The sequence below is a fragment of the Glandiceps talaboti genome, chromosome 4, assembly GCF_964340395.1.
Source record: "Glandiceps talaboti chromosome 4, keGlaTala1.1, whole genome shotgun sequence".
In the NCBI taxonomy this organism is placed as follows: domain Eukaryota; kingdom Metazoa; phylum Hemichordata; class Enteropneusta; family Spengelidae; genus Glandiceps; species Glandiceps talaboti.
The window spans coordinates 19,629,227-19,643,086 of record NC_135552.1 but is presented as its reverse complement, the minus strand read 5'-3'; the positions used below and the strand labels follow the sequence as shown (position 1 = coordinate 19,643,086).

Below are 13,860 nucleotides of genomic sequence, written 5' to 3'. Positions count from 1 at the left end.
AGAGAGAGAGAGTGGAGAGAGAGTAACATTGAAGGGGGTTACCTAAACAGAAGAGGTATCCCTAAAATTTGTTACATTGGTGGAAGAACCGGCCTTGGACTAGGACCATTGTGCGCGTAATAAGACAAATCTAAACTTATGAAGAACAATTGACAACCTTTGAGAAGAAAAAAAAACGCCGCTGGGTGAGTGAGAAATCGATGACTTGATAACTTTTCGAAAGGAAACTTTTAATGATTATGATACAATGGTGGGAATTCAACTCGAACTAGAACTCGTAAAATATTGCAGTGATGGACTAAAGACATCTCAGAAGGAGAGATTGTGTTTCAAAACGCGGAATTGTGAATAAACAGACAGCGATAGAGACTTTGACAAACGTTGCAGCAGTGAAACCTTCAACGGGGACCGAACAGCTGCCATGCGATTGGAGATATCGCGTATCGGACGCTGATGCTGACCGAAGCAGTTCGCATGTGAACTACATGTTTAAGACTTTTGAAGGACAAACAACTCATTAATCATACGGTAGTAGAGATTTGCTAAAGATTTACATTGTTTTATTCCTCGAATTCATTTCTATTCATGATCAGCAATTTTTTACTGTGTGTACAGAGAAATGTGTAAGAAATAATAATTGTATGCTCGATTTAGTTTGACGATGAACACTTTTTGAAATCTATTTTTTTATCACAACCATTTCAGTGATGCTGTTTTACATCTCAACGGTCGCGTACAAGCAGAAGGAATATTATTGATGATTTTTCTATGGAGAAAATATTTGTTTTAATAAGAATATTTATTGGAATATGGAGTATTGGAAACTCCTCGAAGTTTTATTGACTCTGAGTTGTAGTGAGCCGAAAACGCTACAGATAAATGCGTTGCTCACAAGTTGAGTCTGATTTTGTGATGTAGAGTTCCTACACAGTAAAGGAAGGAACCATGTTGATATATTATTTTATTGAATCTGCAGTACAAGATAAATATTTGATTTTCAAATATTGAGTGTAAAACAGAGATCCGACCGAAATGAGCTGTATTATTGTCTATGCAAAAATTCCTTTCAAATTCCGCAAGAATTTCTGAAATTCCTCAAATGCTAAAAACCCGTATGATAACTGCTAGTCCAACCATTTTTTTCAATCGTACACGACGTAAAGTTGATTTTTATAAAAGACGAATGATATCACTTGTTTAATGAAATTAGAGTTGTCATTGAAGAGTACCTGTATGATAGATTTTACAAGTCAAAATTCAAAAGGGGTTCATTTTTATCTGGGTAAAAGATAGGCACGGCTGTGTGAGTGATTGTATAGTCTGATCAGACGCTGTATGATTGAGGAGCTGTATAATAGAGGACTTTAAAGGTACTTCTTAAATAACCACTCGCATTATCGTCAATGTTGGAAAAGATAATTCCTGCAATTCCGATCTTTGAAAGTAAACTGAATATCTCGAAATCAGACTGCTGTTCAAGAAATGAGCACACATCCATAATATTCCAAGTTTGGCTTGTACTTTTCTCCTTTTCTATCGATTTGCAAAATCATAAAAAGTGTTTCATTTATGAAAGGCAATTATTTAGAATATTTTAATGTGTGGCGGGGACGCCACACTTTGGGAAAAGGTGATAGTGTTACGGATGACAGAATACAACTTTTTAATATTCGCTAAGTTTTGATGTTTTGCGAGGTCACCGTGAACTCTCAGCTGTCATGAATTAATACTTAGAACAAATGTTTGCATTGCGCGAATAGTATTCTTCTGAGATGACAACATTGAGTTATTAAAAGATCAACAGTGTCAAATAATGACTGATTACAGACAGTTGGAAGAACAATGACGTGATCACATTGTTTAGCTAGTTTTCATATTTGTCAATATCATTTGCATTGAATTAAGGCGACGGCAATACTTCCGTTTTAGTCATTTATGGTGCTGATTACTTTATCACCCAATCATTTGAGTATTGTATATTTTATGTTTATAAGAATTTAATGGAATAATAAAAGTTTGGATTCAGTCTTTGGAAGAGACGGTCTGAGACTAGGAGCTTCGATCTGCTCCGTGGCCACTTCCAAATGATCCAGGTTAACCATGAACATTGTGTGTAGTTTGAGCTAATTCCCTAAAAGTCCAAGTCGATCCCGTGTACAGAGTGGAGAGAGAGAGAGTGGAGAGAGAGTAACATTGAAGGGGGTTACCTAAACAGAAGAGGTATCCCTAAAATTTGTTACAGTATATTTAATGGTTGACATTCATAGCATTATTGTATTCGTGGTGATACCAGTGTGTGTACTCTTAGCATATATACCATTACGATAACCGTCAATTGTGTAGTATTTTGAATTATAGATATCAAAATGTTCTCAATAGATTCTACGAACTAAAGAAATGATAAGAATAAGTTGAAATCCCCATATACGTTGCGTATGGTGTAAATTATGGTATAGCTGCGGTAGTAACTATCATACTGAGGTTGTCGCTCCGTTTTTATAGTACTGACGGACCCATTTCATTTTTGGCAACTTCGATTGATAAAAAAATAAAAGAAAATATAAAAATGTAAAATGATCATGTAATAATGATAAACATATATTATCACAAAAATTCAAAGCTATAATTATGGCAACTGTAGATTGTATTACTCAGTCCTTATTGTAGATACGAACTAGGCACGTACCATGTACACGAAATACAAAGATGACGTAATCTTCAGTAAGGCCTTATCTCCTGTCCAATCATTTATTAATGTGATTATTTTTATGCTAGAGTTTTTAGAGTGGTGACATTTAAAATCTAAGGATGTATTAATATTATGATTCCAGTGTGTAAAGATTAAGATTCGACGCAGATTGAAATAGTAAATATGATGGCGCTGTTCAAACTCTTACTGGCAGTGGCCAGTACTAACACTGTAACCTATTTTGACTTGTTAACATTGTATTTTACAACATCTTCATGCCAGTACTGATACACTCAACATTTAAACTGTATTTTGCACCCGCACCCATGAATCTTGTACGTGTTCGTGAAGCCTTGATTAAGTCTTTCGTGATATAGCGGACCTTGGATTAGAAGTGTTGAATGTAGACAGTCATCGGTATTACATAATTAGATCTAATTACAAACAGTAGCGGTCAGATTATTATTAATAAGTATAGTAAAGACAAGACAAGATACCATATCATGGTCAGTGTTCAGAAATTATGCACTGAATCTATTCATTTGGTTTCAATTTATTCTGGGCTTCGATTCCTTATAGTCGATGTCTTCTAACCACTGACTGTCACGAATTATAGATACTAAATCAAGGCATGGTATATCAGTGACGAACCAATACAAAATCACGATGAGGATAGTCACGATCAACTAGTATACACAATGTACATGTACATGTTTGAGTGAGGGCAGTTGGTAAATTGTTACTTGCACCTGTCGATCAGTATCTAAAGCGGTTTACAAAAACACATCTAAATTGAATTCACTATTTATAAACAGACCAAGAAATGTCCCCTTGCTGAGTTTATAACCTGAAGCGTATATGTATTGTATGAATTAGACCCGTGTCCTTTTCAACCATTGCTACAAGCGACGTCAAAACATATTTTAGAATTTAGACCGTGTAGACTTGTTGATACCCAGTTGACAAATTTGACAAATTGGTGATTTTGATCAATTTCGTTAATAATGTACTATTAATTTTGTTGGTTTACCTTCATGTGAACTAAATACTATGTTACCATCATTTTCTTCATTGATGTGGCATGTTTGTTTTCTATCGGTTTATCCCGAAGTACCCGGGATACATACACTGCACATACTGTTGTATATAGGAAAAGGGTGAAAATGTTTTAAATAAAAATAATACGGTTCCCGATTAGTTTTTGATTTTATATTACAGGACTATCATTGCGCATGCGTTCATCACAATCTCATATCTGTCGTATCTGTAAGTTGAGTTCACGTTGTAACTTACGTAGCATTATAATCGGCGATTTCTGGACATTGTATAAGCTTTGGTGACGGCGCCATTACAAGTTGACGATACGAGTAACACAACACTTCATGAATCGCAAACAATCTAATATTTATCTCAAAATTCAGAATCTGTAATTTTCAGAATCTGTAGTTTTGTTAGTTTAAGTCTTGGTGACACACTGTTATTCTGATGTCAAATGCCTGAATAGGAACTAAAAAGTGACATCAACTTTGTTTTAGTTGAATGAAAGACTATCATACAAATAATGCATCCATTGAAATTGCATCTTGTCATACCATCTAGTACTAACTGTTATACTGTTAGAGACAATGATGGTTGATTGAACCCATTAATCATATTTACTTGACTAATTAGTAGTACACACAATAATAGTTGGCCAAACAAAGTTAAGGTGTCTAAAATTGACAACGAGATTTTATGTATTACACATTATTATGATATAGCGATATAATTGTAGAAAAACCAGACTTTTCCCGGCTTACGAATCACTTAATGTTTATTTCATTTTATAACATCTTTTATTGAAGGTTGAAGTTATTCTCACGCTGGTTATACAAGACATGGAACAGCGTAAACACTGGATTACACGCCCCCTATTTCAACAGACAAATCAATGGCCAAAATAAGCGGGTGTAGACTTTATGAGCGAAGTGCGCAAATGTCTCCAAAGTTGTTAAGAATATTTCTTTTGTTTACATCAAGAATAATCAATCACAAGAATATGATTTTATAATCAACGTGTTTGTAAAATATATACTATATACACATGGATGGAAGAAAAACAAATCACAGCTCACCTGAAATACACAACAAAGTCAGAATTCCAGCCAGGAATACACTTTTCCCATCCATGCTGTGAGGCAAACGGTGCAAGGAAACCGATATCCTCTAGCGATGAGGAATACTCCTTCTGCGAACTGAAGGGAAAATCCCGAAAAGTGCGACTCGTGGAAATCTGAGGCTACTGTGAAATCAGGATAGTTATGCCACCTTGACTGTCACGTGCCGAGATTGTGGTTGTCAAGGTGATATCAGCTTAGCTATGATATTGAGTCTGATATTCAATTATGTAGATAGTTCTTGTATTTACCAGAGAGGAGTCAGGTTTCGTTTTTGACAAGTCATTTAATGGTATATAGCTAACATTATGCCGTGAGCTATGTTTAGTTTGGGTATTGGCACATGCAATCTAAGGATACGCTAGCTGTACTAAGCCTGTAGTAATAGTAGTATTATCACCCCTTTTTATACCACCACGACATTTCTAAACAAATAGAATTCCTCATTATGTTATTTTGGTATTAAATAAAGCAAGGACAAGTCGTTCTCAATGTATCACGTGTTAAAAAAATTACATTATTGTGCAATAAGTCAACATACTTGGAGCAAGTAAATTCTCATACTCTGACGGTCATCAACTTTACTGTAATGGTTAGGTTTTTATCTAGTAAGTCTGAGTAGCTATTGCATAACTGGCAAGGTGTAGTCGTTGCAGACGGACGGACGGTGTTCCGGACTTTGATTCCGACTCCCGACGATTCGGACTGTAGACATGTTGAGAGTGGAGATGCACACTGAGCGAACATGAATATTGAATTGTTGAATAGAAGTGTCCAATCTAAGTACTGGTTTCAAGTTTCACTAGGTTTCAGCGTTAGGATACCAATGCAATATTTTTATTCAGTCAGTACCCAAAATGTAATCAATGTGGCTCAAAACAAAGCACGATGTTTTAACAATATTGACCTCGACAGGGTTCAAAGGGCAAAGATTGACATTCAGGGCATTTGCCATATATCTACGTGAATCGCTGATAGGAGGCTAAGCTCTAATGTCTACGGTATTCCGCGAAGCATTTAATCACCAATAGATGTATTTGATTGGCATGTACAATGTCGATTGATTATACAATGTTACAAAGTTAATGAAAAGAATATATATTCTTTCCGACTAAGGGGCGGAATCAATAGTTCAATGTATAGGCCTCTAACTCCCCCAACCCAATCCCCCCCCCCCCGCCTTAACTAAATTGGCCAAAATTGAAACAATAGTTTCAGACAGCAAATCAATTTTAAATTGTACAGTAGTACGTAGTGATATGAATACAAAACCAGTACTTATGTAGTGAGGAAAAAATAACGCTTTTATTGACTTCCTTCATGAATTTAGATCACCATCACCTTTTGTTAGTGAAAGTGTCGGTGTGATTTTGTTTTTGAAAGACCCTGTATATGAAAAGCTTGAAGCCAGCATACTGTAATGGGTCACTGAACATTCACAATGCAATGTCAATTCAGCGTCTTTAGAATACAACCCATAGCCAGACATACTTCAGCTATTTCTACTTCGCAACTTTGGTTTGTATATAATTATATGTTTGTGTCCTTTAGGGCAAGGTACATGTATGTGAGAGTTAGTCTTCTTTAATTACAGTAACCTGTAGCTGACTTCACACGATTGTAATGTAAAATGCAAGTATGGAATGAATCAAACAGTCTGAGTATACCATAAATAAATGATTGATTTATCATTCCATTATAGCGCTGGTAACCTGTCACCGTGGGCAACAAACACAGTAAACGGGGACGACGTGGAGTAGACAGGCAAACGTATACACATATGAGGCCTACCGATAAAAACCTATGGTCATGATCATGGTGATCTGAGTAAAAACAAAGTAATCAACGCCGAGAGTCATGGGCTGGATGGCGCCCATACGGATGGCCCATACGGAGATGGCAATAATAATGTCCATGTATAGTACGTGGGGATACCAAATCAAACACCTTGGAGAAGAATTTAGAGGAATTTTCAGTATTTATTTATTACATCTCAGAAGAAATCTCTGACAGTCAGTCCATGCAAATAATTCATTGGTTATGGTTTTTTAAGAAGATTATGATCAAATGCCAACTGCTATATTGCTCTTTTCGTATAGCTTCTATTGAGTCGAGTTCTGTTCATAGTTGATGGCCTCGATGAAGCTGCATCTAACGTTAATGATGAAGTGATGAAATTAGTAAAGTCACATCACATATCTCGTCCATACACTGCACTAAGTGTTTTGAAACATCTTGACACTTGTATTGTCAATAAAGGGTTTACATTGGAAGTGGAATAGAATACATGAAAGGCTACTTTTTTAAGTATTCAGGTATTTCAGAAGATTAATATAGAATGTTTCTGTACAAAGTATGCGATGAATCACAACTATGGGAACTAGCATGTAATCCATTATGTAACATCTATCTGTGCATCGTGTGGGAAGATCATCGACTAGAATTTCAAGCCACCAAGACTGAACTTTATAAGGAACTTCATTTGTCAGTTGCCAGGAAATATTGCGTAAAAGCTGGCATAGATGTGACAAACAACGCCATACCAGAACACATTGAAGATACTTTTCGTATTGGTGAAAAAGCATGGAAGTGATGATCGATTACATTTTGATTTGACCTAATTTAAAGACTAGATACACTGCCAATGCTGTATACGATATGGGATATACAACATTCGATTCGGGTTCATCTCAGTTTAAACCCACAACTATTGCATCATTTCCACACAAAACTGTCCAAGAAAGTCTAGCTGCCAGACACATTGCAAAACTTGCAAAGAATCCCCAGTTAGAGATCTTTAGTACCTTGATTTCTAAATATAAATATTTCACCGTGGCAGTTTTTGTATGAGATTGTGTAGAGTCGTTTATAAACTTAACCTTTCCCTAGTTTTCGTTAATTTATACCCTTTGCAAAATACACTAAACCTCAACACACCTGACAACAGTTCAATCCTTGAGATGAATTACCTCTTTACAAAATCTTTGATAGTACTTTTTACTCTGGCTTGATGTCCGTGTGTAAACCGACGCGAATCAGGTACTAACCTGATTACGTGTTTGTCAATTATAATTTTGAGGGATTTTGACAGTATTTAATCACCAGGTGATACCCTGCAAGTATGCCAATACAGCATTGTAATAAAGTCAGAAATATGAAGAGAAATTATTAAACATATTGTATCAAGTATGTAATTGGTGTGCAACACAAGAGATATTAATTTGTCCCTGAACTAAGATGAAATGAAAAGAAGGTCACAGTGCCATCGTCGGTGGTAATTTATTTCTATTTATCTGATAAAAGGCGTGATAGAAAGAAACACTTGTCACCTAACAAAAATCTCCCATGATGTCCAATGCTTAACGCATCATGATTTGTGGTAACAGAGCAAAATACACGTCATACAGTTTTATCTATATGGTGTAATAGTAGTCGATGATGTTCATGATTTACTGGAATAGGTATGTGTATATTTGTATGTAAGGCAATATGTTTTTTTTTAAATTCTCCAATCTGAACTAGTACACAGGTGACATGATGTTCATGAGTTATTGGAATAGGTATGTGTATATTTTTATGTAAGGCAATATGTTTTTTTTTTAAATTCTCCAATCTGAGGCATTGGTCCTTTGTATGGTAAGAGAACTAGTACACAAGTGACGTCATTGTTTATTTGAGTCCTGCACACCTGTTGTGAGTTGATGTTTCTAGCACAGACATACACATACACACGTGAGATATAAACTACATATATCATGATATTGATTCATTTTCATGACAAACCCGTTTTAATATTTACTTTGCATTGCATTATCAGTATGAGAACTTGCACACCTGTATCAATCAAACGTGACTCGGTGACGCCTACTTTAGTGACGTCATCTTAATTTGTCAAAATTAAAAGAAGAAGATTATATAAACGTCATACCTGGGTCTTATATATATGTGGGCCGATTTCGATAAAAAGTTCTTAGACTTTTAGCCAACATCCCAATTATTCGCTTTCAGTGAGTCATTGGTTTGAAGTTTCCTTTAGACCGTGTACTGAATTCACTGGGACTAATCAATCATTCATGGTCTCGGGGAGTACTTGATTCGATTGTAGGGGTGTGTAGCTTCATGTTTTGCAATGAGTGTGTATGAATTCTAAAATGCGTGAAAGATGTCTTCTTTTTCTTCAAAAGGAATCGGGGGTGGGGGGTCACATTTTACAAACCTGTTCTTGGGGAGGATCATATTTTGCATTACAATGTTTGGGGAGGGTCACATTTTGCAATCCGTAGTTTTGTGACCAAATTGAAGATTCAATTATTGTCAATCTGTTTTGTGTGTTTTGAGATGTAAAAGTGAGATGAGCTCTCAACATTTATTTTTACGAGTACTTTACCTACATGCCAAAGTACAAAAACAAAAATACATATATTGTAAGAAAATTGTTTAATAAAACAATGCATTTTGTTGAGTTCACCATCTCACCTTATCACTCACACTGTCAGAGAATTTTGTTCTTAAAATATGGTGATGGTATCAGTGATGAGAATGATGACCTTCAAATATAGAGGATTATCCCAGTATTGTTGTCAAATGGAGAAATGACGTTACTTTCGAACAAAAAAATCTTTTTTGCACGGGTAAGTTAAATTGTATTTATAGGCACATCCGACCGGTTCTAAAAACTATTACCGAAGGCTACATCTCCGGTAAAGATGCGTTTATTTCAAAACTCCCCGCGTATGAAGTATCCCCGCATTGCTTTGGTAAGGGAGCCTTCAGTATTTACAGGGGGAGGGAAATCACACATGGTCTGTTACGTAAAACATGACCCTCCCCATTCTCCATTTGTAAAAAGTGACCCTCCCCTTTGTCACATTTTGTAAAACATGACCCTCCCCATGACAATTGCATATACTGAACGTTAATCAATATTCCCATTATATGTATACATACAAATTAAATGATTTTGACTCTGTATTAGACAGCAATATTTGTACATATAAAATGCCAAACAGTAAAAGACTGGCTAGTTACCTTTCTCTTATAATCATACACAATCTAGTTAATATCTAAAACGTGCTTTCCGTGTTGTACATACTCTGCCTGACCTGATCACTGCAAAAGTTCTCTGATATCATTGTCATCATCACCTTCAACTTCAGTATTGCCATTATCAGGTGTCACTCTAATCTGACCCACTGTTACTACTTGAGTCGGTACCTGTACACAACATCATGTCATAGAAGTTATGATAAGGGTCAAGTCGTCACCTACATATTAACATCACATGTCACCGTGAGTTCCCATCTTTCCAGATGATTGATATAGTCATACCACGTGAAATACGACCTGCTATCTATTCACCATATTTCCAGGTGATAAAGTCATATCACGTGAAATACGACCTGCTATCTATTCAGTGGGCACGGTCTATGAATGATGTATGTAGGGGGGTTGTTGTAACCTAGCTATGGACATTAATCAATGGAATTACTATAAATATATATATCATTTCACAACCGAATAGAGCTATGACGTGATTGTTGACCGAATCGGAACAGGAAAGTATTTTCGCAGTCTTAGCAAGCAGTAAAAACACAGATTTCACACAGTTCCATCGTACCGTGATAGAAGTGGTCTATAGTTCTTATATCGAAACCAAATAGACCCCCTCGATAACAGCTCCTCAAAAATCACCTCGACCGCCTCAACAACATATCTATCAAATTAATACGCACCCCCTCATAAAAATGAGAACGTCCAGGTAGGTAAACATACTATTCCATAAAAGGGGAGACGTTGAAAGTTTTAGACATAACGAATACCTGAGCCATGGCGTTCAGATTTGGGGCCTTTGTGCTCCTCTCCATGATATCCCTGGGTTTCGGCCCATCAGGGGTTTATTCACAGGCGGTGAAGAAGTATTGTGATGCAACGTTGGGCTCTATTCACGATTATACTGGAACAACTTTGCAGAATCCCGGCGAGGAGATCTCATTAGCACAGTTTAAAGGATCAACTTTGTTGGTCATCTCTACGTCTACATACTGAGGTAGGAATTCAACAGAGAAATATGGACAGCGAGAATAGAATTTTGTTCAAGAATTCGAAGTGTATGTGCTATTTATCAGCTGTTATTGTTTACTTATACAGTTATCAAAATCCATTGGCAAAGGCTCATATGTAATACAAGTAGTGCGAAAAATCGTAAATAATGATTGTAAACTCTTCAACAAATCCTGTCACATTTTTAAAAAAAACACCGTGTTACATGACGTCTCTTCTGTTCGCAGTCATTTCGAGTATTGTTCACCTGTTTGGTCGCCTCAATATGACTCATTTTGGTCGCCTCAATTGGTGCTGTAATCGAATACAAAATGTGGTTATTATAGCAGGCCAAGTAAAATAGCACACTTTCGATCTTTCCTTGTCGACAATCCTCGTCGGAATGTACTTATTGATTACAGCTAACCTATGGATGATTGGGTTTATTTTTCATTTATTTATTTTATTTATTTATTTATTTATTTTGAATGAAATGTTCTTTGGTTATATAAACTCCTATAAGTACCTTACTACATGTAAAATTGCAATTACAAGGCCGTAACAATATAATTTTTTCCTTTCAGGTTTAACCCATCAGTATCTAGAACTGAATGCACTAGTGGACGAGTTCAAGGATCAAAATTTCACAGTCCTAGCTTATCCATCAAACCAGTTTAGTAAGTTATGTCTCATGGTCTGTCAAGTTTTAGAAGGTGTTCTTTTGCTTTGTTTTGTTTGTTTGTTTGTTTGTTTGTTTGTTTGTTTGTCTGTTTGTTTGTTTGTTTGTTTGTTTGTCTGTTTGTCTGTCTGTCTGTCTGTCTGTCTGTCTGTCTGTCTGTCTGTTTGTTTGGTTATTTGTACTGAACGGTTATCAGTGAGTCGGGTTCATGGAAGGTTGACACTACATTGTAATAAAGTTGACATGACATTGGGCGCAATATGTAAGTATCGGATATGACAATACACTTTTAAAAGAGTCTATATGTATGGTAAATTGTAAATGATTGTTGACGTACATCGATCCAACATCTTCCCAAATCCATTACGGTAAATAGCAATAGATACGCGTGGGTTGCATCAAACACCACAAAATAAATTTTGAGTTTTGTCTCCTGTCATCTTTGGCCTTTGTTAATGATAGACCGGTTACCACACTGTACACTGTATAGTACATGTACACGAGTATCACATCTTCGTGCAATCTAGTATCGTTAGTGTTATTTTCTCATTATATTACTCGGCTACGACTCGTGTTATAACGCCAAGCTAGTTCAATGAAACGAAGAGTAGATATCGAATTGAAATAATCTGATAGTAGCATGCAGTGTGCAGAAGGTGACGAATTAGTAAAAATATATGAAGAATAAATACTTCACATAAATTAGAGCGATACGTGGAGTCTTTTCATCATACCTGGGGGGGGGGGGGTCATAGTTTTGGTTTTCCTTAGACAAAGAATTCAAACACAAAACAACCCATCACGGGCATTTAAAAGTGATCTCCCCTCAGTGAACAATGGCAACATCTAATACAGCCACAATTCGTTATGTTGTATTAATTTTGATAACAGACATGCAGGAGCCAGGAGCCAATGATGAGCTGTTGAATGGTGTCAAGTATGTGAGACCTGGGGAAGGTTATGAACCCACTTTCCAATGTTTGAAAAGGGAGATGTCAATGGTGCCTCCTCGCAGGGTGTGTGGCAGTTTCTGAGGGTAAGCGACGAGATTTCCTAATGTCGTTATGATATATGGACGTATGGCAACAAAAGAGACATATATCGAAAATTGCACTATTCTTTTAGAGAGAGAGGGAGGAGAGAGAGAGAGAGAGAGAGGGGGAGGGGGAGGGAGGAGAGAGAGAGAGAGAGAGAGAGAGAGAGAGAGAGAGAGAGAGAGAGAGAGAGAGAGAGAGAGAGAGAGAGAGAGAGAGAGAGAGAGAGAGAGAGAGAGAGAGAGAGAGAGAGAGAGAGGCGCGCATGGATAGGAAAACCCGTTCTAAAGTGATATTATCTATCTAATAGTAAGCTCGTCCTAAATCTTAAGAGTACTGTATGTCATAGGGTAACTAGTATTTGTTCAAAACAGTTCGCATTATTGCTAGGTTAGTCTATCATCTGAGTCAAAGGTATTTTATATAGAATCGTGTTACCAAGGAAACTGGTAAAAAAAAAAAGAAACATCATCTATCATTATAATTACATGCAATGGTATAGCTAGGTTTGTGTTGGTCAGGTGCAAGGTCAAATCTGGCCCGAGTACAACTGTAAAACTTAGTCAAGTTACAATGCCATCTTTTGTTCTCCTACATAGGATACTTGTAAATCACCAGTAGCTGATATAGGAGACAGCAACTCATTGTTTTGGAATCCAATTCATAACGATGACATTCGTTACACCTTCGTAGAGCGTTTCATCATCGATGCTAACGGTTTCCATACATTCGTATCAACGACGGCAGCGATATGTACACACCAGGGGGTCTCAGAGATGACATCGAACAGTTTTTGAGAGACGGCTACATTGATTTGTAAGAACGTATAGCAGAATAAACTGCCTTATTGACAGAAGAAAAGTTTGAAGGTGAATTTGAAACGTTTTAGTATTACTTGAAAACATGGCATCAATGTTTATGAAGGCCAGTATGAAACCATTACAGTGGTGTACTTGGTTCTGATGTTACAATGTAGTTTATGAAATGTTAGTGCATTCCATTTTGTAAAAAAAAGCATTGTATATTGATATCATGTTATTTAAGGCATTGCCAATTTGAAAGTAATAAAGCAACTTTCTTTTCACGAATAAAGAGACAAAACTTGATTTGCATTTGTTATGCTTGGAATATAAACGTCGGAATTCTCATGTGGATGACAAATTCACCGCTTATTGCAATTAGTTGAATTGCAACAACTACGTCCTAGAATAAACGTCGAATTTCTCGGTTATAGTTATGGATATGAATCATTCGGCTCTTCAA

At 36.4% G+C, this 13,860-nt stretch overlaps 1 protein-coding gene and 1 pseudogene across 1 annotated transcript in view; one reads left to right on the top strand and one right to left on the bottom strand.

Annotated features, from left to right (window-relative positions):
• LOC144434281 (MAM and LDL-receptor class A domain-containing protein 1-like) overlaps positions 1-4,858 on the bottom strand; it is a 63,651-nt gene extending 58,793 nt beyond the window's left edge. The window contains exon 1 of the mRNA XM_078122734.1: positions 4,804-4,858. Within this exon, the coding sequence (XP_077978860.1) occupies positions 4,804-4,858 (55 nt within the window). The remainder of the gene's footprint in view (positions 1-4,803) is intronic.
• Positions 4,859-7,503: 2,645 nt separating this feature from the next.
• On the top strand, positions 7,504-13,417 carry LOC144434280 (glutathione peroxidase-like; annotated as a pseudogene).
• The last annotated feature ends 443 nt before the right edge of the window (positions 13,418-13,860 follow it).